Here is a 25,100-nt window from a genome sequence, read left to right as displayed (position 1 = left end):
AGTCATTATGTTCTTTATAAAAACAAGGGTTATAGTGATCGTGTCACACTCGTTATTAGCACTCCAGTGGCATAGCGATATGTCTGCAGACCTAAAGCGCTAGAAGGCAGGTCTTTTCCCTGGATGGCAGAGAATAGATGGCTGACTGTGTAGTTTTGTGCTCAATTACAAAGTAAGAAACAAACCGTTCACTACCGTCACATATTTGAAGACATCGTAGAAACCAACTAAGTGTACCTGTTGGGAACGTGATGATACAATTAAGATGTTTTGTCACGAATGTTTACAACACTGAATATGAATGGTAGTCACACTAAACATGGTTAATTTGTTGACTATGCGAATTTCGCAAGTAGTTGTCTCTGGAGATAATCATTTTTTGGCACTGTTATAAACGCCAGTAACGAGATACCAATGCAATTATATAAGTAGATGCTTATATAAGTTTTCTAACGAAAATACACTGCTAGTCGGTTCGTGATCTTCAGGATTCAATATAATCGAAATTTGTTTCTGTTCTGAACTTAGCAAAAAAAACTTGTATTTTTATATAAGTTTGAAACATGATTTGAGGTCGTGTTTTTTTCCATAGAACAAAATACGGTGAGATTGTTTGGTTTTGATCTTTGGTAAAGTAACATAACACGTAAACGTGTTTAAACAAAGCCTATTTTCTAGAGCTACAACTGACAAACTTAAATGAAAGTGATCGTCAAAAATAGATGTTGTGGAATATGCAAGAAAAAAGAGTGGGTAAGAAATTACAATTGTATGTGTTCTTGGTTGCGTTTGTCAATTAAAGTGTGATTATTTTTAAAATATTTTTATTGTATAAAGATTTGCTTTCATTTTCATTAGTTTATAGCTCAGTTAACAAAGGGTAAGTTTTAAAATCAAGTGTTTGATTTTTAAGGTTCAAACATCAAAATCCTGATATATTTTAATCTCTCTTGCTTATGTTAAAGTGAAAATGTAAAAATAAGACAGGAAATGAAACACCTGACTTCTTTTCTTTAATATTTAATATTGCAGCAAGCAGTACGTTTTAACATTCAGCTATTCAGTATTACCTATTTCAGTTGTCCTCTGTTGTAGCTGTTATTGTGCTATTTACCTTCTGAACATATAAAGTTGTTATACTTATTTAACATTTTTCATTCTGGATTAGAATGTAAAAGCGGTTAATATTTCATTCCCCAAGTTACCAAAATCCAATTGCAAAGCGACTTACACAATTTTATCTATTGAACGTGTTATTGGTATATCCTACATTCCAACTTCAATAGCTGTCGGTAGGCGCTGTTAACTAGCTGTGATCCCTGCAGCTTATAGCTACTACTACAAGAAAGAACTGTATAATATATTTGGAGTATTTGGTTATTTAGAGCAAAGACAAATTGGGCTATCTGCTGTGTTGGCTTGTTTGTTTTTGAATTTCGCGCAAAGCTACACAAGAGCTAACTTAGTTAGCCGTCTCTAATTTAGCAGTGTAAGTCTCGAAGGATGGCAGCTACTCATCACCGCCCACCGCAAACTTTTGGGATGCTCTTTAACCAACGATTAGTGGGATTGATCGTTGCATTGCAACGTTTCCACGGTTGAAAGGGCGAGAATATCTGCTGCCACGGGAAAGCGAATGCTGGATTTTAGAGTTATAAGTACATAAACTTACCGCTGTCCCACTAAAGGATTTTTTCTTGAGGGAATTGATACAAAATAATAGTAATAAGTGACTTTATTAACAATTTACAAGTTTTTATTTGAACTTACTCCATGTACTGAAAAGTTAGCTGTAGCAATGACATCCAAACCTCACAATTAGGCCAAACAAGAGTAGTATAAGAGGGTGTTGTTGATACAGACTTCCTTCTAATCTGTCAGTATGTGATTAGGGACAGATAGTCCTATGAGGTAAGTTTTAAAACAAGTAACTGAAAAAATTTGAGGTGTTAAAATAAAATGTTATGCAAAATATATCGGGAAATAATTTATATAAAATTAATGATAACTCACACAGAAAAATAATATTGAATGTTAGTTTTCCTTGTTTGCTTGAAGTGCAAAGCTGCATGATGGGCTATCTGTGGGGTGCCCCCTCGTGGACATCAGAACTTAGTATTAAACTGTACGAGCCATCAAACTTGCCGATGAACCACTGAGGGTGACTTACACTTAAGCTAATGGGGGATTCACATTAGTAAATCCAGTTTAATAATACGACCACGTGATGGTTGCAGTTTTAAGCTAGGGCGAATGTGGCTGAGTGCTTGACATACAGGGTGTGTGTCAGAAAACACGAAGTTAGCTTGGAATGAGTTAGATGAGTTAATTTTTGACGTTTCATGCTCTCTGGATGTTTTTCAATAAGTAATTGACAATCTATACCTTAGCATTGTAAAGGGGACACTTTTCCTGGCTGTTCCGCAATGTACACAAAAGTTGTTCTTCGTTACAACCAATAAAATATTACGTTTATAAAACATTTATACTCTTTTCAGTTAGAAAAATATTTTAACTTCTTTCTCATTTCTAACATTGTGAAATTCTTTATTTTACAGTTTTACACACATCAGCAAAGCTATCGCGATCGTTTCCTCAAAGCGTCCGGATTACACAGAACTTACTTCTGTTGGTTTTGGAATTTTGAGCAAAGCTACATGAGGGCTATCTGCGCTAACCCTCACTAATTTAGCTGTATAAGACTAGAGGGAAAGCAGCTCGTCATCACCACCAACCTCTAAGTTTAGGGTTACCTTTTTGTCAACGAATAGTGGGATTGACCTCAACGTTATAACGCTCCCACGGTTAAAAGAGTAAGCATGTTTGGTGTGACGGGAATTCTAATCCGCAATCACCAGATTACGAGTCGATTGAGTGCCTTAACCACCTGGCCAACTCACTACAGATCATTCTGTAGATTTATTTATAAAGTACGAATAGTTTTATCAAACTAGAAACACTTATCCTAGATTTTCTATTTGAGAAAAAAAGAATTAAGTGATTATCGAATCAATGATTTTGTTACTCTAGTTTAAATTTTTTGTTTGTTTTATTAAATATGATTTTTTCAAGTACTTCTCGACTTACGCTATTGAGTTTTTCAGATTTCATTTTAAAGATCCAATACAACTACGAAACTCACCGTCGAGTTGTGTTTTATTTAACCAACTGTATCCAGTCAAACCTGAAAGCGTATAGTGTGTTTGTAGCAGGAAGAAATTTGTCAAAAAAAGAACAACCAAAATAAAACATGGAAATCACTGACGTCATAGGTAATTTGGGACGACTTCAGTGTTACATAATAATCTTACTTATTTGCCGAGGATTACCGACGGCATGGCAGATTTTGGCCCTACCATTTTTGGCTCCCGATACTGACCACTGGTGTGCCAAACCACACCAATTAGAGAACTGGACAGTTACCCAATGGAAGAATATCTCCATACCGTTCGACACCAACAAGCAAGAATTCAGCCAGTGTCTGAGTTACAGCTACACGTTAGTACAGTTACCTGATTCCTGGGATGTAATTATTGATCAGAATGTCACAGTTCCATGTACAAAATGGGATTACAGCTCTAGAGACAACACAATAATAACTCAGGTAAGCTGTAAGCTGTAAATAAGTCATTTTATAAGTTTTCAGTGTAATTACTTTCAGTCGTCACTCGTAGAAAAATAATACGTTAAACCTGATAGTTGAAACACAATTTGACAACATAAAACCACTTTTAGACAGTAAAGCTATAAAGCTGTCTCCAGACTTTATAGCTTACGAGGTAAACTGAATTACCTTTCTATATGTGAAATAAGAAACATTATAGATATTCATAGTTCGGAAACAAAATTATTAATTTGAAGAATGATTTTGTGTCATTGTGAATCAATATTTAACTGAAGTAGTCAACAAATTTTGTCCTCCAGCTCCATTTGAAACAGTTAATAGAAGAAACTGTCAGAAGTTTTGACATCAGAGAAACTACAGAGAAAAACAGCAAATAAAGCAAAAGTCTTGTAATTAGAGAAACATTCAGTATCGCTTACTCATCACTCCTTTGAAATCACGAGAGCTCAAAAAATAATTTGTTGATAGTGAATTTTGAAGTAAGTTAGGCAGATGATTTATAGTTTTATGTAATTTTTTCTTATAAACTTCTTGTCGGTTTATAATCGATATGATGGCAATGAACCAAAATCGTCACGTAACGCTGTAAATGACAAACAAACGTGTTGGAACTACAGGGTGTTCGGAAAGTCACTGTGCACTTTCATACTTATTAACAGACAAAACTGCACAGTGACTTTACGTGACCATTTTGGTTCATTGCCAAAGAGAGATGAGTAAGCGATACTGAATGTTTCTCTAATTACAAGACTTTTGCTTTATTTGCTGTTTTCTACTCTCCTAACTGTTGTACGTGATACTGCGTTCTTTTCATACCATTTCGTATAGCTTTGTTTATGGTTACGCACGAAATCACAAAACGCATTATTTCCGCTATACCAACCACGTGCATGGAAACAAAACGTGGGTGTTTTAACAGGTGTTATAACATCAGTTTTAACCTTAGCTATTTAAATTACACTTCTTTAAGACGTTATTACAGTAAGGTGAATACAATACATACAATAAAATACTTGTCAAGCCCCTTCCCAACCAGTGGTACAGCGGTATGTCTTTGCACGAACTTCGCTAGAAACCGGGTTTCTAAACCAGTGGTAGGAATAGCACAGATAGTCCTAAGTGTAACTTTGTTCTTACCTATAAACAAACAATCTTAGTGTAAAATACAAAATACCATGCATGTCTGTTAGTTACATGAAACTAAAACGAAAACAAATTATGGAACAAATTATTAATCAGTGATGACGAGAAAACCCACTTGTAGAGAAAAATATATATGTAAAATTATTACTTCTAATCCAGGAAAACTAGTTTTGAAGCTTTCACTCGTCCTTTTAGTCCTACACAAGAAAGTATCTAATCTAGTCCTCTAGACTTTGTATAAATATTTTGTTGTGTTTTATAAGACCAGACCATGCGTGTAACTAAATGCGTTAAACCTATCTTGTTTAAATTTACCTTTGTTCCCATGTCATTTCCCAAGTAGGAGATACTTTTATTGATCATGGAGAACATTTTTGTAGTGACTTCGTTAAAGATGTTAAGGATAAGTCTTTCCAAGGTTGTACAGATATTATATGGTTATCACAATCGTATCAGTATGGTATAAGAATAACAAGTCATATGGAAGCATTTTAACCAGATATATTTCGTTTAGCAAGTGTAATTCCTAGTATCATGAAGGTTTGACAATACCTTGACTTTGTGAAGAGAAAACAGTCCATCGTAAGCAAAGTACCACGTGTCTTTGTCTTTTGAATTAATAACGATTGTTCTCACATTGTATTACAATTGTTTTCAACCATTCATTTCCTCACTAAAACTCAACCAGAATATATTCATCACTATCATTTAGTGACATATCTTGTCGAAACTCCTGTTATACGTTTACCTGAGTATAACACAGTTCTTAAAGTGTGGCTTACTTTTATGTCAAGTCCCTCTTTTGGTTAACAATAAATGTAAAATACAATTGTCCTTATTGGGTTTCCTAAAACGACACTGAGCCCCTTATTCCCCATGATTTCGCAGTTTATAAGGATGAAATTAAAATCTCCCATAATTAGAAAGTCATTAACATCCGATTCCATAGTTTCTTATAACTTTATTCAGTTTTATTTGGTGAACTGTAACAAATTCCAACTAATCAGTGATGTCGAAAAAACCCACTTGTAGAGAAATATATATGCAAAGACGATGACCAAAGAAGGTCGAAACGTTGTTCGCTCTTCTATGTAAAATATTTTCTCAACCCAAGCGAGCCGTCTTTGCATATATAAATCTCAACTAAAAGCGAACCCATAAGGTAAATCCCGTATCTATTCCATGTACAACAGAGTATAACAAATTTTCAAAAGTGTGTTCAATTTTTTTAATCTTAAATTCCTTTGTTTTATTATATATGAGACAGGTTTTAATAATCAAGGACAACACGAATAATCAATAAAACAGATTTATAAGTCACACACGAGGCAGATTCTCTAAGAAATTGTTTTTATTGTTTTCAAAATAACATTACAAAAACCTTAATGTATGATAAAGTATAAATATTATAATAATTAAAGAAAAGTTATACTGACTTTAAGCTTCAGAGCCTTACAGATGTAAATAAATCTTAACAATACGTTCGGCCTAACAGATTTTTAACGACGGTTATTTTAGAGAGAAATTGCGTCTGTGAATCTGAGTTTTCGACAAATTGTATATCAGAGTAACTTGAAGTTTGTAGAATATGTTTGAATAAACCTAGAACCAAAGGCATACAAGCAAATACTTATGTCCATCCTTGATTGTCCAAACGTTTATTTAAGTATCATTTACCAACATTAACTCGGTTAATTTTTCATGGTGGAAATTTTCCGAAATATTTTTACCCGTTCTCGAATTCCCATTCAGGCCTAAAGTTTTATATCTTTCAGTGGGACTTATTCTGCGATCGTGAATGGCTCGTGTCCATGAACCAAACGGTGTTTATGTTGGGAATGTTGTTTGGAGTATTTATAGCCGGCCATCTTGGCGACAAGTAAGTATTTTAGAGACGATTTACCTTTTTATAAAACAAACTTCTCTTTAATTAAAACATTTTAATAGGATAGAATAACATCAAATATTAGAAATTATAATCTAAAGTCATTATCATTACTGTTCTTGTTTTATTATTACAAAACGTGACTTGTGTAATTCTAACCCTCAGCTTGTTCTCTTGTACGTTTACAATGAGCTATTTCAAAAAAGAAATGAGCTCACAATTTTACACTAAAGAAGGCCCGGTATAGCCAGGTGGTTAGGACGCTCGACTTGTAATCCGAAGATCGCGGATTCGAATCTCCGTCACACTAAAACGTATCTTTACAGCCATGGGGACGTTATAATGTTCGGTCAATCCCAATATTCATTGATACAATAGTAGCCCAAGAGTTTGCACTTGGTAGTAGTGACTAGTTGCTTTCCTTCTAGTCTTACACTGCTAAATTAAGACGGCTAGAGATGATAGTCCTCGTGTAGGTTTGCGCAAAGTTCAGAAACAAACAAACACATCTTGACGCGGTCTGAACGATTTTACTTTTTGTTGTTCAAAATGTAGTATCAATACATAGAGAAAATCGAGTTGATTTTATACTAATAAATAAATTTATTTTCAATATGCAACTCTGAAAATCTTGTGACAACCACAACGATACAGAGTTTCAATGGAACGCCATGTATCAGAACTACATTTTGACTTTCTTTGAGTTTCAAGTAAATTAATGCCATGTAAGTTTATTGCTCTTATGAAGAGTATGTAACAGATTTTTTTCCGACGTAAAATAGTTTTACATTCAAATGATAAAGATGTGTTAATATTGAGACTTTTTCAAATGGAGGCATCTTTCATATCTAATAACGTTGAGAGCAACGGAATATAAATCAACACTGAGAAAGAGGACCATTCAAACAAGACCCGCAACAATTCAAACTCCAGGCAACAGTATAAAATATAATTTAGGGACCAACGGAGATTTCCGCCTGGAAATGAGGCTGAAAGGTTATGGGTTCTTCATAACTTTCGTTGAACTGTCGCATATCTCAAGTATATGAAAATGAAACGGATATTCCTGCTAGTTCATACACAAACACACAAATCAATTTACTAGCTATACTTATTCTCGTACCCCAGATTGTTTAAGTAAAGTACTCAGGAGAAGTGTGTTGGGCATAACATCCATAGTAAAGAGTCTTTTGTAACATGAACTTCGTTAAAGGACTATTGCCAAGATGCACGGTTGTCAGGTAGAACATGACCGGGCATGGTGATATAAACTATAACGACATGTTGAATCTCCAAAATCGTTTTAAGATAATAAGTTTAGTTTTCTTTGAAACTTCCTTAAGTTGATCAGCTGTAAGTTTACGGACTTAAAATTCTAAAATTCGGGTTCGAAACCTCGTTGTAGACAAAAAGCATTTAACATTGCATTAAGAAAACAATAACCTCTATAGTAGTTGCTCCGAAATTATTAGAAGATCAATTTGCAAACGTATTAATCCAATTTTAATGACCTTTCTATCTCATCTTTCACATAAACAACACAAATTAACTTGGTGACGTGAACTTTACGTAACGATGTGATGAGCTCCAGAATAATTCAATATTTGTAGGAAAACAAATTATTAGGCAATATATTCTTAAACACGTTGCTTTAGCTTTGATCACGCACACTTCTGGATCTCGACTTTCTCATAACTTTTTTTTAATTATTTATGAAGTTATGGACTTTTCTTTTTGTTAATTTACATCATTTTTCACTTAGGTTTGGACGACGTCCAGTGTTGCTGGGTTCCCTTTGTCTGATTATTGTTTCAAACTACGCAAGCGCAGCTGTTCCGAACTTGTCATTTTTTTTACATCGCCCGATTTTGTTCAGCGATGGGGGTGGCTGGCATACAGAATGCAGGTGTTTGTCTTTGTAAGTAGTTACAGAAAGTTTGTTCTTGTTCATCTCCGTATGATGTTATTAGAGTTAGTAATATTTGTAATATTTTAACCTCGTTTTCTTGTACGTGAAAAATAATTCTACCACCTAACACTAAGGGTATCAGAAATAAATTTTGAATAATGTCCACCAAAATGTGGGCCCTGTTTGTCTTAGATGTTCATTCCTCCCAAAATTTAGTGTCTTCTATTGTGAATCAAGTGTCTTCAAAATTCATATAGTATTGTCATTTTAATGGTAATAGTTTTAATGTATAAAACTTATGAAATTTCTATTTTTCTTTTGTTTATTTTATGAGATAATATATATTAAGAAAGCCAGCGTTATTTCATATGATAACTATTCAAATGTACTTCCCCCAAGTTGTATGATGACATAAAACAGATTCAGATCACTTTGTAATCTAGGATTTTTCTGGTTTGTTTCTGCAGTAATGGAAACGATTAGCCCAGAGTATAGAGCTTGGGTATCAGTTTCATTTTCGTTCGGTAGGATTATAGGATTAATCATTCTTCCCGGACTAGCTTGGATAATCAGAGACTGGCAGTATTTTGAAGCTATAACTGCATGCAGCTGGTTACCGATGTTGATCGCCTGGTGGTGAGTTGGGGAATATGTTCTGTTATCTTGTAAACCAAAAAACTCTTAACTTCCAATATGCAGTAGGTCAGCGCTAAGATTTGGGATTTCTCTCTCTGCGGTAAACGCAGTAGATAGCCAGATGTAGCTTTCATTAAAACAAGCAAACTTAACACCGTTTTTATAATTGTACCACAGTTTGATTACTTTAGAAGTATTTGTAGCATTAATAAAATACTAAACTATAGGTTAAGAGCTTTATACTATTTATTATTGTAGCAAAATATTTCGATTACTTTAATGATTCAGTACAACGTCACCAAAACTCATAAACTATTTACAGACCGATATTCGGAATGATCGATAGTCCATTTAGTCGAATTTAATAAGTAAGGAAACCACCTTTTTTTGTCGTATATACAGAACTAATTAAACAAGATATTTGTACGATCTTCATTAATTATTGTATGTCTTATCCTTCATAATGGACAGTAAGTCCAGTATTATAGATGTTAACCCAGTTATGTATTTTTACATCGAATGATACATTTGTACAATGTTAATACTTAATTAACGATATATAAGTTTTTAGCAGCATTGCTATGTGTTTGTAGCTCAGGTCTTCTTCTAACCGAATTAGTGTTAAGTATTATAAAACTATAGTTTATAATTACGTTGTTTATATTTTTCTGGAATATGTAACAGCTGCCATCATTATTTTTATTAATCCTAATGTCATATGTGTGGTAAAATTATTGTATTAATAGTATTACTATTCGTGTGATAATAGAATTGTAGAATAGTATTAATAAATACGTGATAGTATTATTTTATAAATAGTATTAATACTTGTATGATGGTATTATTGTATAAATAGTATTACCACACGTGTGATAATATTATTGTGGATATAGTACTAATATATTCAATAAAATCTTTAACCATAGATGTGTTTTAATATTTTAGGTTCCTGCCAGAATCTCCAAGATGGCTTCTTACCAGAAAGCGGTATACAGATGCAGAGAATACCATCAGGAAGTTTCTTAGTGTCAATAAACTAAGTGTTTTAAACCTAAATCACACGATGAAGATATTGGAAACAAAGATTGAATTGGTAATTAATTTATATAATGAAAGACTTGAAGAAGAATTCTGAACATGTATTTCTTGCATATCTAACAAGGGCGTGCGTAGGAATATAACTTTTACTGATATCGAGGGTTAAGCAAACACACACACTATATATTTGTATACAACTTACGAGTACAAACACGTACATCACATGCAGAGAAAGAAGTATTACACTCATCAAAATGGCAAAGTTTGTATGCATATCATTACTGTGGGAGGGAGAGCGGTTTGCTGAAGTTTCTGCACGCGTCTTTTGTCATATTGTCGCGCCAAACATGCTCGCCCTTTCAGCCGTGGGGGCGTTATAATGTGACGGTCAATCCCACTATTCGTTGTTAAAAGAGTAGCCCAAGAGTTGGCGGTGGGTGGTGATGACTAGCTGCCTTCCCTCGACTATTACACTGCTAAATTAGGGACGGCTAGCACAGATAGTCCTCGAGTATCTTTGTGCGAAATCAAAACCAAAACAAACAACTCTTGTCATATTACTTTAAGTGCAAAACTGGTTAGTGGATTATCAATACTGTTCTGTACAAACTGTAAGGATTAAACCCTGGATTTTAGCGTCATAATATATGAAGATTGCTGTTGAGTCATCAGACAGAGATAGAGTAAATGAAACCGTAACAATAAAATAATTTATAATAACATTTTTTGGATCATTTTATTAATTTTCTTTAAATTAACTCTATAATTCAATTTCATGATAGTAGCGAACTAAATAAGCCTATATAAAAATTAAAAAAGAGTCAAACAATGGCGTATAATAGCAGTGTTTTATTTAATTACTACTTCCCTGCTAGTATTTACAACACTAAAATGAAGGGTTCGATTCCCCTTGGTAGACGCAGCAGATAGTCCGCTGTTGCTATGCTATAAGAAAAACACACACTTTAACCACTAATATTAATATTATAATTAAAATAATCCAACACAGTATTATAACTTCATTCGCTTGATTCAACTACTTTCTCCTTAAATGTATTTTTTTTTTTATGTTACACTTCTCAAAAGTTAGGGAAATCATAAATTCTTCGAGAGACATTTTTAGCTCACACTCGATAACGATAAAAGATATATTTCATGTCTAGGTAATTTGGGCCGTCGCGGGTTCGAATCCCTGTCACAGCAAACATGCTCGCCCTTTAAGCTGTGGTGGCGTAATAAAGCGCAGGTCAATCCCACTCTTCAGTGGTAAGACAGTAGCCTAAGAGTTGGCGGTGAGTGGTTACGACCAGCTGTCTTCCTTTTCTTCTTACACTGGTAAATTAGGGACGGCTTGCGCTTACAGCTCTCCTGTAGATTTGCGAGAAATTCAAAACAAACAAACCAATAAAAGATAATGATAAACTTTAGAAAATGAAACCTGCGTAGCAAAACGTGCACTTTGAGTCTTTAAATATTATAAGCATTAAAAAAGATGTCTGTCACTTGAAATTTGTCTAATCAGAATAGTTACCTCATGGAGATATTCTTCTAAAGTTGAATAATGTCTCTGAAAACCTTGTTTCATCTCAGTATGAACTTGGCCCGGGACTCGACATTCTGTGTTGGACACAGCAGAGAGTCTAATGCGTCTTTGTTGTTAAACAGAGATAGAGCACCCAGATAAAGATTAAAAAAAAAAATATCGCTCATTTCATTGAAGGTGATTTATCATCACTTGATGAGAACAGGAGGTAAGCTTAACCGAAAGAACAATATTACTGAAGCAGCATGTTGTAAAATACATATCCATTAACATAAGTATCACTGATCAAAGGAAGTTACCGACATAGTTGGGCCTGGTATGGCCTAGCGCGTTAAGGCGTGCGCTTCGTAATCTGAGGGTCGCGGGTTCGCGCCCGAGTCACGCCAAACATGCTCGCCCTCCCAGCCGTGGGGGCGTTATAACGTGCGGTCAATCCCACTTTCGTTGGTAAAAGAGTAGCCCAAGAGTTGGCGGTGGGTTGTGATTACTAGCTGCCTTCCCTCTAGTCTTACAATACTAAATTAGTGACGGCTAGCACGGATAGCCCTCGAGTGGCTTTGTGCGAAATTCCAAAACAAATACAAAACAAACAAAAAGACATAGAAGTTAATTTCAGTAAATAATATAAATAATTCGATATACAGATATAATTAAGAGTAATAAAAGCAAAACTTTTAATAATTGTGTTGCATTAATACATCATTCGGGGTTCTTGCTTTATCATTATTTTCAATGTATAAATAATTCTTGTTAAATCATACGAGTTCTATGGTAGTCTTAAAATCATACATGTAACTAAAATTGTGAAATATTCTACAAAATAAAAATTGCATATAATATAGATATGAAAAATGCTAAACAAAGATATATGTATTAGACATTTGAAACCACTAACAAAAGTAATCTTAAAGACAAAAGTTTAAAATAATCTTACTTATGAAAATCTCACTCAATCTCTTACTATCAGCTTGTTCCATTGCTATGTTGGCTTAACCAAAGGAAGACATTTCTTTGGAAAAGAAGCGTTAAACTTTGTTCAGGCTCTAATTACATATTCTGTACCTTCTATTTGTCTGTATAATATACAACTTCTCAACCACCACCAGGTGGCAAGTTCCCTTCTGCTATAAAAATTAAATATTTTGACAGAAACTAAGCGATTCTTTTTTAATGAATATCTAGAAATAATCTTTCATCTTTAGCTCAGTTATTTTTCACGGTCAAATCTTCAAACCACTGAAATTAAAGTAAATAAATACTACTTGTTATTTCTGTTTTCATTAAACTTTAGGAAAAGAAAACAAAATTAACGTTAACTTCACTGGACTTGTTCAGGACTCCACGGCTGCGACGTATAACAATAGAAATAATGTTTGTTTTGTGAGTATTCTTCGACAATACGTGCTTTTATGTAACACGTGAGCATATTTATGTAGATGTATTGTATTAGTGATACATTGTCAAACATAACATTGAAACGTTGTTGGTATTAATAATATAATGTTTTAAATATTAATTTTATATTTATGATAATATTGTTTCTGTGGCATAAATCAACATTAATCCACAGATAAGAAACTTTTGTAATTTGTGGCATGATTGATGATTTTAATCCCGATGTAGTCAGTAATATTGAAGTTGTTTGTTCTCTTCGAATGAATAAAACCTTGAACACTATAACCAGTATGATATACGAAATATTCTGGAGAACTTCTCTGGTTACTATGGTTACATTTAGAAACCTCATTTTATTACCACACTAGACTCAACGTGATGCAATGTTAAGCTTACTACATTACTATGGAAACTTCTCTATATTACCTCATTTTTTATCACTCGAATAAACAAATGGAGAAACAGAATATTAATGTCGTTTTTTTTTAAATATATATACATTATTTCTTGTTACCACAACCGTTGTTTCTATGAATGAAAATCTTTAAGCATAGCCTGTTCTGATTCTCACTTACTGTACCTGGTTTTATACTTTTTAAAACAAGTTTGTTGCTCTTAAAACATTTTAATTTCATTTACTAGTAACTGTTTTTGTTTTGTTTTTAGTATCAACATGTGTGTAAATTTATTTTCTCGACAACGAAGAACTCTTGTTCTGAAGAACTACAAGTTTTCCTGTTGATAGTCTTATGGCTTCTTTTTTTGTGAGATTTGAAAAGTTACTATTACTAAATATCATCAATGTAAAATGTGTCAAGTTTACCCAGACATGATGGATTTCTACTGTCAGATGAGAACGATAATTTTAAAATTAGAAATGATTAAAATCACTGAACTTGAGTTTATATATTTTAAAATTCTTCATATCTTTATTTCATTAATACCTTAGTGAGTATTTAAATGTACTGTCATTTTTAGTTAGATGAAATTATTATTAAATAAAATCAACCAAAGTATACAAGTAAAGTTCAACATATTTATCAAGATGAAAGGATTTGAATAACTTCAGTCAATTTAACATGACATAAGATAATGTGTATGGACAACAAATGACTTATTGGTCACTTTCACTGTTCCATTCTCTTTGCCAATTTGCCTTATCACTAGCAACAGCACACTGCTTGGATGGCTTAAAAGACTAATTAGCCATTATACCAAGGTACTTTTCTTTCATGACACTGTTAAGGTTATTACCATCCAAATTATACTTATAATTCTAATTATAATAACCCACATGCATTATTTTGCCTTTATCATAATTGAAACTCATCTGCTACTGATTTGCTCAACTCCTTAAATGATTAAAATCCTTTTGTAATGGAACAGCCTCCTTTTCACAGGGATCAGCATCCAAAACTTTGATATCATCACCAAATTTAAGTAATTTATTTACCATTCCTTCATCAATGTGATTAATACAAATCAAAAAGAACAATAGTCCTAAGACTGAGTCCTGAGGTACCTCGATTGAAATTTAATTCAGTTTGACTGAACTTTATTTGTAATAACCTTCTGCTTTCTTACATCTAGCCAGGCTTCTATGCAATTATTTTAATTATTTTCTACACCTATAAAGATAAGTTTCTTTACAAACATTTTATGTGGCACATCATTAAATGCTTTCTAAAAATCGAGATAAAAAATCTAAGTCTACACCGTTATCCTCAGAGATAACTTTGTTAAATGACTTTGCATAGTCTCTTTTATCAAACTTTCCAAAACCTTTTCCACAACTAATGTAAGACTAATAGGCCCATAATTGCTGGAACAACTTCTATTACCTAACTTGAGACATTAGCTTATTTCGAATCTGTTGGTACTTGTCCACTCTTCAGTTGTGAGAAATGGTTCATATATCCAATCCTTGACCTCCTTTAAAACCATTGAGAAAAATTATCTTGTCCAAGAGCCTTATTATTCTTTAAACGTTCCAGTTTATTTTTACAAGCTCAGGAGTTATGCAGTTGTCTTGTTCAACTTTGTTTTTCAACTATCAATTGTTCAATATAAGGAATATTGCTTAAGTCTTCATTAGTAAAACTAAGAAAAAGCAGAATTTAACAACTTAGCCATTTCATAATGATCAGCTTCGAGCCTTCCTTTATCACCTCTCAAGGTTCCTGTCCCCATACTAATATTTTTTTTACCCCTAATGAGCTCTAAAAACTCCTTACTCTTAATTTGTATGTTTTCATCCAAATTATTTTTTCATACATTCTTTTCGACGATGTAATTTCCTGTTTGATCAGCTTTCTGTAATGGTATTCTTTCATTTTATTTATTGCACCCTGTTTGATCCAACTTGGTTTTTCACTTTCAACTACCCTTTTCTCTCAGTAAGGGAATAAATTTGTTTTGAATTTTGAAAAAATTGTCTATAAATATTTTCGCATTACCTCAGTGTCTCCAAACTTGCCCACTTCACAACAGATAACACTGTTGTATTCCTTCAAAATTTGCTTGTTTATAATTGGGAATCGAAATATCATTATAACTGTATTCTAAATACAGCAAGATAAACATAATTCAGCAATGATCACTTTTACCTAGGTCTTCTGCAGTTCTCACCCACTTAAATTTTTCTGTTTTAGACATTAACAATAAATCCAAAAGAGCATTATTTCTAGTTGTGTCCTTAACCAATTGCGGAATAAATCCATTTTAAACAGTTTTCAGAAACATTTCTCCCTTACACCTTGACTCTAATGTTTCCCAATCAATATGTTTGAACTTAAAATCACCAATAATTATGACTTAATTAACAGCTGTAAAGTTTCTCAATAATTTCATCAGTATCATCTGGTGGTCTGTAACAGCTTCCTACTAAGAGCTTTTTTTCCTTGATATCCACTAACAAAAACCCAAATGAATTCAATTTCCTTGCTATTATCTTTGATATTCTCAACGTCAAGAGGATGTAATTCACACTTTACATGTACAGCCACTCCTCCCCCTCTCTGTACTACACTGTCCAAATTAAATAATTTATAACCATGTATTTCAATGAAAGTTTCTCAACTAAAATATTTTAGTTATGTTTACACTGAACCGAACGTATTAATAACCAGGACGATTTGACACTTGTATTATAAATATACTTATATAACTTCGTTTGTTGACTATTAAAGAATAAAAGCCACGATTATAAAGCAGTGAGCCAATGGATGCGGACTTTGAATTTATAACCGGTTTCAGTGATATTCTGTCTCTTCCGTATTTGATACTTATGCAGTGTGCAACAGTTTGAGAAGTGTGAAAAGAATTACGTGTCATGTCCGCGTACGTGTGTGTGTGTGTTTGTGTGAATTGACAAAATAGATAATTTTGATAATGTGTAGCTCTATCCAAAGAAAGTTGGTACCTGATAGAAAACTAAACATTAACCTACGACAACCACAACCGTTTTCTTGTCAAAGATTTTTTAATAAACTTATTTTGTATTACTATCTAGTTTTGTTTCATCATTTCTGTACTACGCATTGACCTTTGACTCGGCTAGACTAGGAGGCAGTATGTACATCAACTTCTTAATCTCAGCTGCCGTGGAAATCCCTGTTTGTGTAGCGGCCCCATTACTAATAAAGTTCGTGAAACGAAAACCACCATTCGTAGTATGTTTTGTGGTTACTAGTATTGCCTGTGTTCTGGTGATTGCTGTTCCGGAAGGTTCGTGTAAAAGTAGTGAAAATCTTTGTTTTAAATTCTGGCAACTTGTAGAATAAATATGAAAACCAAAACTAAAATCAAAATTCAAAACACACAATAAAACTACATTTGGCCTAAGACGAAATTTAAAATGATGGCAACGTAAAACTACCGAAATATGTAGAATCTTTTAATTTTGGCTTTAGGCCAAATACAGTTTTATTGTGCATTTTAAACTTTTACCTTATTTTTAATATGACGTCCTTTTTAATTAAAAACTATAAATTACTTTTAACATCTAACATGCTTTCATACTCGTAACGTGTAACAAACTAAAACAACTGGAAGCAGTATTTGTTAAGTGTAAAAAAATCACATGATTCTAAATATTCAGTGAAAATGTGGTTATTCTGTGGTATATAAAAGTATCTCGTGAGATAATTCTCCTTTGTCTCTCTCATTTTTTATTTTTATGACAAATAATAATCTCGTTATTTTGACATGACCTTTTGTACCTGCATGTTTATCATTAGTCATGACAATGACGGCTTGTTGAATTTATCTTCCTGTGATATCTTTATAGAGTAAGAGTATCTAACTTACTACTGTAGTTTAATGGTAACTGGATTAATGGTGTTTTAAATGTATATATTTATTTTACACAGATATGGTGGCAACAAAGATTTCACTAACTATGATAGGAAAGATGTTCATATCCATTACTTATGGTATCATGTTTCTCTATGGAGGAGAAGTGTTCCCCACTGTTATTCGTACTGTGGGAGTTGGCACTTCTATCATGTGTTCAAGGATAGGAGGGGCAATCGCTCCTTTTGTCCGTGAATTGGTGAGTTAGAACAAACTTACGTTGTGATAAACATTTGTATTCCAGGATTAAGTTTCATCCTTGTAGATACAAGCCGAGATAAAGATTACTAAGTCAAACTGGGTTATAACAACCTTAAGAGATACAAGCCGTTCAAGAAACATTTATGTATTAAAGTATACCAAAGTATGTATTGCCTCTCTCTCACCAGACATTAACTATATTCTTGTAGAAACACTGACCGCCTTTGCTTTATGCACGATCACATTTTTCATATATCAAAATTTTCACATGACAAGGTGACCACAATGTAGATTAAATCAACTAACACATGTAATTGAAAATGAATTAAATTATAAATAAAAGGATAAATAGAATTTAGTCGAATTTTAGTCAACTTAGCGTTACGTTTTAGAGCTCGAAGAACTATAATTTAGTGTTGGATCCTCTCAGCATAAAAATCGCTAGACAAACAATTATTTAGCTTTTCGCTAAACAAAACAAACATTTAAGTGATATAATTTAAAACACTATAAATGTATCTATATACAGTTTGTCCCTGAAAAAGAAAGGTCCCGGGGTGCTCAGGTGGTTAAAGCACTCGACACGTAATGTGAAGGTCGTAGGATCGAATCCCCGTCACATAAAACATTCTCGCCCTTTCAGCCGTGGGGGCGTTATAATGTTCGGCCAGTCCCACTATTTGTTGTTAAAAGAGTTGTCCAAGAGTTGGCGGTGGGTGGTGATGACTAGCTGCCTTCCCTCTACTCTTACACTGCTAAATTAGGGACGGCTAGCGCAGATAGCCCTCGCGTAGCTTTGTGCGAAATTCCAAAACAAACACTTTTTGTTATATTCAAACAACTGTAAAAGATATCTGTTGTTTATCCTGTAATTTTACTTCCTTTTATTTAGAGACATTTGTAGGAAAATCTTCGTTATTCATCCTACAGTGCTAGTTTCGGTTCTACAATGCAAAGTAACGGAGACGTTTCTGGTTGAAGTCACTACCTCATTTGTTCGTTGAAAGTTATTACTGGATGAGTAATATAATATGTGACAGACGTTTTGTAATAATCTGCGAATTAAACTCTTACCTTCTTGTCTTATTAGTGACTTATAAAACACGACCTTTAATCACAAAATAAAATGTTGTGAAAACACTTTCTGAATAGCAGGTAAAATAACATTTTGAAAACTTAAACAACTGATAATTTTTTCAAAATGAAAATTCATATTTTTTACTTAATACGTCGTTCCTTAGTAATTCACTAGCCATAATAGTAATAAATATATTATTTCGCCCAGTTTGTAACTGTGAAATACACCTTGGTTTATTATGAAGTAGACCGTACCATTATGTTGAATATAAATGAATTAGACACGATAGAAACAAAGTAATCCGTCCGGAATTATAACACATGTTATTTCATTGCAAAAGTTCCAAACACAGTGAAGTGTTGTTTAAAATAACAGTGTTTAACAGCTTGTCAGATCGTTTATATTCCTTCGCTATTTGACAAGAAATGTATTTGTAACAATATAGCTTTAAAAACAAAAATTGTATAAATTAAAATTATATTGTCCTTCTAAAGTAATTGTACATTTAAGAGATGACTTATTTTTAAAGTTCCAAATTTATTTATAAGTTTAAGAATAAGTTACAATAAGTCCGTCTATATTCTACTTTAGAGTAAATCCACGCACGTCGCTGTACCTTCAGTAATCTATGGTGTTCTGTCAATAATAGCAGCCATTATGGTCTTCCTTTTACCAGAAACATTTAACAGACAACTTCCTGACACAATACTGGAGATAGAGAACCCAGAGAAGTAAGTGAGCTTTTAATCTAGATTTATAATAAACCATGACAGTGACGGTGTTGAAGTATTAAAAGTGAATATTTTCTAATAAATATGAATTCAGAGAACAACATTCTGAAGTTCACTTTTTATTGTAAATATATGATTCTGACACGTTTTTTTTTTTCCATCCGGCTGTTTAGTGATAAGCTGGAGGGCTTATAATTCTAAAATGAGGATTCAATACCTGCGGTCACTACAATTCAGGTGACAGATTGTTCAACTTTGTGTTTAATAAAATCGAAACAAAAGACTGTCATCAGTCCATACTCTGATTTAGTTTGTTATAAAATAAAGTTGGAATCTTTTGTTGTTCTTAGGATTATGTGAGAATTTAAAGTTTAGTTCTTGATGTTTCAAATGACAGCAAAATTACTGTCAAGGTTACTTTGTAATTTGGCAGTCCAATTGTTCCACTTGGTTGCTTGGTTACATTTTCAAATAATTAAAATACTTTTGGTTTTGATTCCCGAGGTGAATACAGAGCAAATGGTAAATTATGCAGCTTTACTTTTAATTAATAAAACAACAACAACAATATATTTAACATATTTTGTGTAAAATTTCATCGTTTTTCTATATGAATTATAAACGGAAATGTCTAACTGTTTCCAGCATTAAAACATGATCTCAAATATTCTTGACAAACTAAATATCAACCATCTTCGGGTACCAAGAGGAGAGAGGGATACAACGTGAGCTCACCCAAGCATTATATAGGGAGGGGTATCCGAGAGTAGGTTTTGAGTGTAGCTGTATTTGGCACTAGTTATTGCGTTCTTTGTACCCCTCCGCCTCGGTCAGAATCCCTTGGACATCATATTTGAAACTGTATTTATGCTCTTCCCAAAACACGTACATACACACTCAGAAACTAACGAAACCAAATTTGACTTTCGTTCTTAAATATTATGCGCGAATTTTCAAACGTATGTTTTTTCGAGTAGTAACCACATTGGAGCAGAATGTCATTGGGGATAATGGAGGAGTTTTGTTGGTATACTAAGACCTCTATGAACTGTTTGTTTGTTTTTTGAATTTCGCACAAAGTTACTCGAGGGCTATCTGTATTAGCCGTCCCTAATTTAGAAGTGTAAGACAAGAGGTAAGGCAGCTTGTCATCACTATCCACGGCCAACTCTTGGGCTACTCTTTTACCAACGAATAGTGGGATTAATCGTGACATTATAACGCATCCACGACTGAAATGGCGAGCATGTTTGGCGCGACGGGTATGCGAACCCGCGACCCTCAGATTACGAGTTGCACGCCTTAACACGCTTGGCCATGCCGGGCCTCTATGACTGTGGGGGACTTTGAACTCCGATGTAGACGCGGGTATTTTGATAGTTATACCCAATTTAGATGTGAGCTTATTTGGGGAAATAAGCAATAAATCTCCTTTATGTTTTAAACAAGGTTTTCCCTATTATACAATTATACGAAGATTCGAAATATTTTAAAGAAGCTGTAACTTTATTGTTGAGTTATAGAAAGATGCCTTGGTTTATTAGTATTTAGTTAATCGCATATCTAAAGTGTTCTAAAGAAACTGACGGAAAGATGAAAAATGTTGCGTAGTATTTCTGAGCAAAGCTAACAGGGCTGAACATTGTCAATTTCCCATGCTTGTGATTAAATACCTAAAGCGCTATCTATCTTGTGTTTAAGTTAGAACTAAAGAATATATTTGGAAATATATGTAAAACAGTAACATTTATCTTATATTTTAAAATAAACATATCAATTCGTTACATTCATATCTTTTCTTATAGACTGACCAAATATGAGACAAAAGGTCCAGTTGAAGAGACTGAGCTTCCAGAACCAGTAACAGCATGAAAATATACGCATAAAATCTATTTTAATTTATGTTCAACTGCATACTAGAAATGTTTTACTGACTTATATTTTAAGAAAAATAGTTTGTTGTGACGTTTCTAATATTTGTTTAGCAGGTACTAAGAGGTAAAAGTAGTAATTTTAATAAGTAAAACAAAAATTTATTGCATGGGTTTCTTTGTTTTTGAATTTCGCGCAAAGCTACTCTAGGGCTATCTGCGCTATCCGTCCATAATTTAGTAGTGTAAGACTAGAGGGACGGCAGCTTGTCATCACTACCCACCGCCAACTCTTGGGCTACTCTTTTACCAACAAATAGTGGGATTGACCATCACATATAATGACCCCACGGATGAAACGGCGAGCATGTTTGGTGCGACGGGGATTCGAATACGCGAGTTGATAGGGTAGAGCTTATAGAACATCTATGTATAAGTGATCATTTCCCATTTAACTTTGATGTTTTTATGGATATGGAAATACAAAAATGGTGATATTTTGGGGAAAACATTTCAAATACATATTTTGAAGCAGTAAAACAAGAATTATATTCTATTGGTGGGTAAATGCATTAATTGGACATACTAATCAAATGTGGAAAAGTTTCAAAATATCATTCTTAAGTATTTAATATTGGAAAGTTACTTATAGAGGAAAAATATTATTTAAACGGGTTGTGTTAGAAATGACGTAAAGGATAAACATTCAATAAAAACATTATAAAAATAATAAATTTATATTTACGACAATGGCTGGAGAATTAGAAAACTACAGAATATGAAAGTGTTGATGAAACAAAACTTAGGATATCAAAACTATAAAGAGAAAGGTTGACTGAAAATGTAAAAACTAATAATTAGAATTTCTTCAAATATATTAAATTTTAGGATGGGAGTAAAGCCTTTGAAATATGAAATCGTAGAACTAATATCTGATAATTATTGATGACTAGGTCATTAAATTATGCGTTTTTTTGTTTTCACTAATAAATATTTAAACAGCATTCCTCAACCTGAAGAGCTGCTAGATGTAAACAACCTTGAATAAAATTATCACATTAATTCTGAAATTGTTAAGAAAGAACTGGGAAGTTTAAAAAATGGCTGAGAATGTTAGATAGATAATAAACACAAGGGATTTGAAAGACGATAATGATTCGATGTGTGAGTTACTTGTAGTAAATTTTGTCTTTGAATGGTGGACAGGTGCTAGAAGGTTGGAAGTTGGGCAATGTTAGACCTCTTTTCAAGGGAGGAGAAAAAAACATGTCCCTGTATTTACAGTCCTATTGGACTTGCAGAGTTGGTGTGAAAATGTTTTGAAATTCTGTAAAAGATTTTTTTGCAAAGTCATTTAACAAAGTTTAGAATTTTGTTGGGTATTGATTATCTTCTCACAACTATAGAAATATTCTGTAATATGTAGAAACATTGTTGGTATGGTCTTAGTTCATAATTATGTTATTTTTAACATTTATTATCATATCTGCAGTTATAATAATTCAAATTTTGATAACTTGATCCTTTCAATATATAATCCATTTGATCTTTTTTAATTGTAGTTTGTTTACTAGAAGTTAAGCATGAAACTACATAATGTAAGAGTGAATTTTATGTAAATATATCTACATAATAAGCTAACTGTTTTCTCCCCGCCACAGGTATCTAAACCCAGTTTTCTTGAGTTACAGTCCTTCAGTTTCACTGCTCAGCCACGAGAAGGACACAGTTAAAAAAAAATTATAAATCAGAGGTAACTATATAAAACTGAAAACTAAAATCCGGTGTTCATTTGTCCCTACAGAAAATAGTGCAGGTAACACAATATGTAACTTTCTGCATAGAAAACAACAGTAACGAAAATTGGTTTATTATCCTCACAGCGATCATTTTTTATTTGCAATTTTAAATCTTATTTGTATGTAGCAGCAAATAAGATACGTTACCCATTTAATTTAGATTGATCTATGTTCTTTCTTACATTAACTTCAAGCTACTCCAGAGTTATCTGCGCTAACCGTCCCCAATTTAAAGTTATAGACTAGAAAAAAGACGGCTAGTCAATGCCGTCAACTCGTATGCTGATTTAATTTACTTATGGGATTTAACAGTCAATCTTATAACACATCCACGACCACATATTGTAGAGGGATAAAACCCGTTCTTTTTTTCGGTTTCACATATTAACATGAACGTTTCCTTTGGGGTTTAAGTTAAATCATTCTTGCTATATTTGGGTACAGTGACCCTCAATGCCTACTCTCAAATCTCTTCAGTTCGTGTTGTAACCCCTTCCACAAAAATATATTAATTGTTGTTAGCCAATTATACATTGGACTAGTTGCCGAAACTAAAACTTTTTTTAAAAAAATTCTGCTTAAAATAATCAAATGTATCATGAATTTGTATTTTCCGACAAGTGGCAAAAGGTTTTTGAGTTTTTACCTTCAACCAATGAAAAAAGAACGCCAAATCAAGTGAGAGAAGAATGATACTAATTACAACATGGCCAACAGAAGTATTAAAACATTTTGTGAGAACATTTTGTGAGAGTGCCAAAAGATTTATAAAACATAAAAATCTGTGTCTTAATAACGAAATAATCTCAAAGAACAATTCAACTTTATTTTACGACAAAAATAAATCAGACTTTACCTAGAAGGTTTAATTAACAATTTTTGTTTCGTCCAAAACTAATTTAACGGATGGTGAAAATGAGTCTACTTATGGGATTAATAATGGAAAATGGGGAAGACAGTTGAGATGATTACTTAATTCATTATCGGGAATTAAAACCTTTACTAAACTATAATATATATTTTATAGGTACACACAACGGACATGGCGGTGGAATTGTTATATATACAAGTTCTGACCTAAAGTATAAATTTAATTGCAATTCTATTATTATTACTTATCATATTCAATTATGCAGTTATACTCACGAATAATTTCATACTGTTCTTTATATTTATTATCTATCATCTGGTAGATTGAGTGATTTTTTTCGATACTTTGTAATCGGTTGTCAATAAATCAAGCAAAATAACTGAATTCTTTTTACTTGATTATAATGTAATTTTTTTCAGTACACTCAATCTCTTACTGATCGTAGATTGAAATTAACAGTTTGATATCTATCATTTATACATATTGTTGTATTTACCAACACACTAGGTTAGTAAGGGCTGCTGTATAGACACTGATAATACTTTTATAAATTGTTGAGATGTTTCAGATCATTATGCATTAATACTGTCTTTTGCTGTATCAATAATTCCATCAAAGTTTATTACAAGACAATAAAAGTCTTATTAATGGTACAAAAGTCAAAAATTTTAACTTTACTTTAAGTTACGCTAATTATAGGTGGAGAACCAAATGTTGATTCAGGTTTGTTTTTTTTTCCTTTTCTGTAGAGCACCATTGTAGATATCATAGTACGTTTTCCATTTGTTGAAACTGTTAAATTAGATGGTGACAGATATCCACTTTTAATGACCATAACTTTATTACGTAAGGTTAGACATAAGCAAAGACTATAATCACTTTAAAACATACAGGTAATTTTTGGACACGCAATTAATAGTTAGAAATAAAGGTGTTAGTTCGGCACTTGAACAGATGTCTTCAGTGCAATTACTTTTACATATGAGGAACCATTAATAAAAAACTAGGTAAGACTAAAGGCA

The 25,100-nt window shown here is 32.9% G+C and overlaps 2 protein-coding genes across 2 annotated transcripts; both read left to right on the top strand.

Annotated features, from left to right (window-relative positions):
• The first annotated feature begins 611 nt into the window (after window positions 1–611).
• LOC143251592 (solute carrier family 22 member 6-B-like) lies at window positions 612–21,718 on the top strand. Its single transcript, XM_076502863.1, has 8 exons — window positions 612–753; window positions 3,105–3,604; window positions 6,544–6,647; window positions 8,416–8,571; window positions 16,677–16,900; window positions 17,545–17,726; window positions 19,398–19,537; window positions 21,343–21,718. The coding sequence occupies exons 2-8, from the start codon at window positions 3,251–3,253 to the stop codon at window positions 21,407–21,409; spliced, it is 1,227 nt and encodes a 408-aa protein (XP_076358978.1). The 5' UTR covers window positions 612–753; window positions 3,105–3,250; the 3' UTR covers window positions 21,410–21,718.
• Window positions 9,043–13,594, top strand: LOC143254529 (solute carrier family 22 member 1-like). The gene is made up of 3 exons (XM_076509701.1): window positions 9,043–9,198; window positions 10,144–10,291; window positions 13,071–13,594. Exons 1-3 carry the CDS (start codon window positions 9,182–9,184, stop codon window positions 13,161–13,163), a joined length of 258 nt encoding a protein of 85 aa, XP_076365816.1. The 5' UTR covers window positions 9,043–9,181; the 3' UTR covers window positions 13,164–13,594.
• Window positions 21,719–25,100: the final 3,382 nt, after the last annotated feature.

The sequence above is a fragment of the Tachypleus tridentatus genome, chromosome 6, assembly GCF_004210375.1.
Source record: "Tachypleus tridentatus isolate NWPU-2018 chromosome 6, ASM421037v1, whole genome shotgun sequence".
NCBI classification, from domain to species: Eukaryota; Metazoa; Arthropoda; class Merostomata; order Xiphosura; family Limulidae; genus Tachypleus; species Tachypleus tridentatus.
Note: the sequence above shows the minus strand (reverse complement) of the source record. Positions and strands in the feature narration are given on the sequence as shown.

Excerpts from the sequence above, each read along its gene's own strand:
- LOC143251592 (XM_076502863.1), top strand. The coding sequence starts at position 3,251 with ATGGAAATCACTGACGTCATAGGTAATTTGGGACGACTTCAGTGTTAC. Across the intron at positions 3,605-6,543 it reads ACAACACAATAATAACTCAG|TGGGACTTATTCTGCGATCG; the intron begins GTAAGCTGTAAG and ends TATATCTTTCAG. Across the intron at positions 17,727-19,397 it reads CTCCTTTTGTCCGTGAATTG|AGTAAATCCACGCACGTCGC; the intron begins GTGAGTTAGAAC and ends ATTCTACTTTAG.
- LOC143254529 (XM_076509701.1), top strand. Across the intron at positions 10,292-13,070 it reads TGGAAACAAAGATTGAATTG|GAAAAGAAAACAAAATTAAC; the intron begins GTAATTAATTTA and ends ATTAAACTTTAG.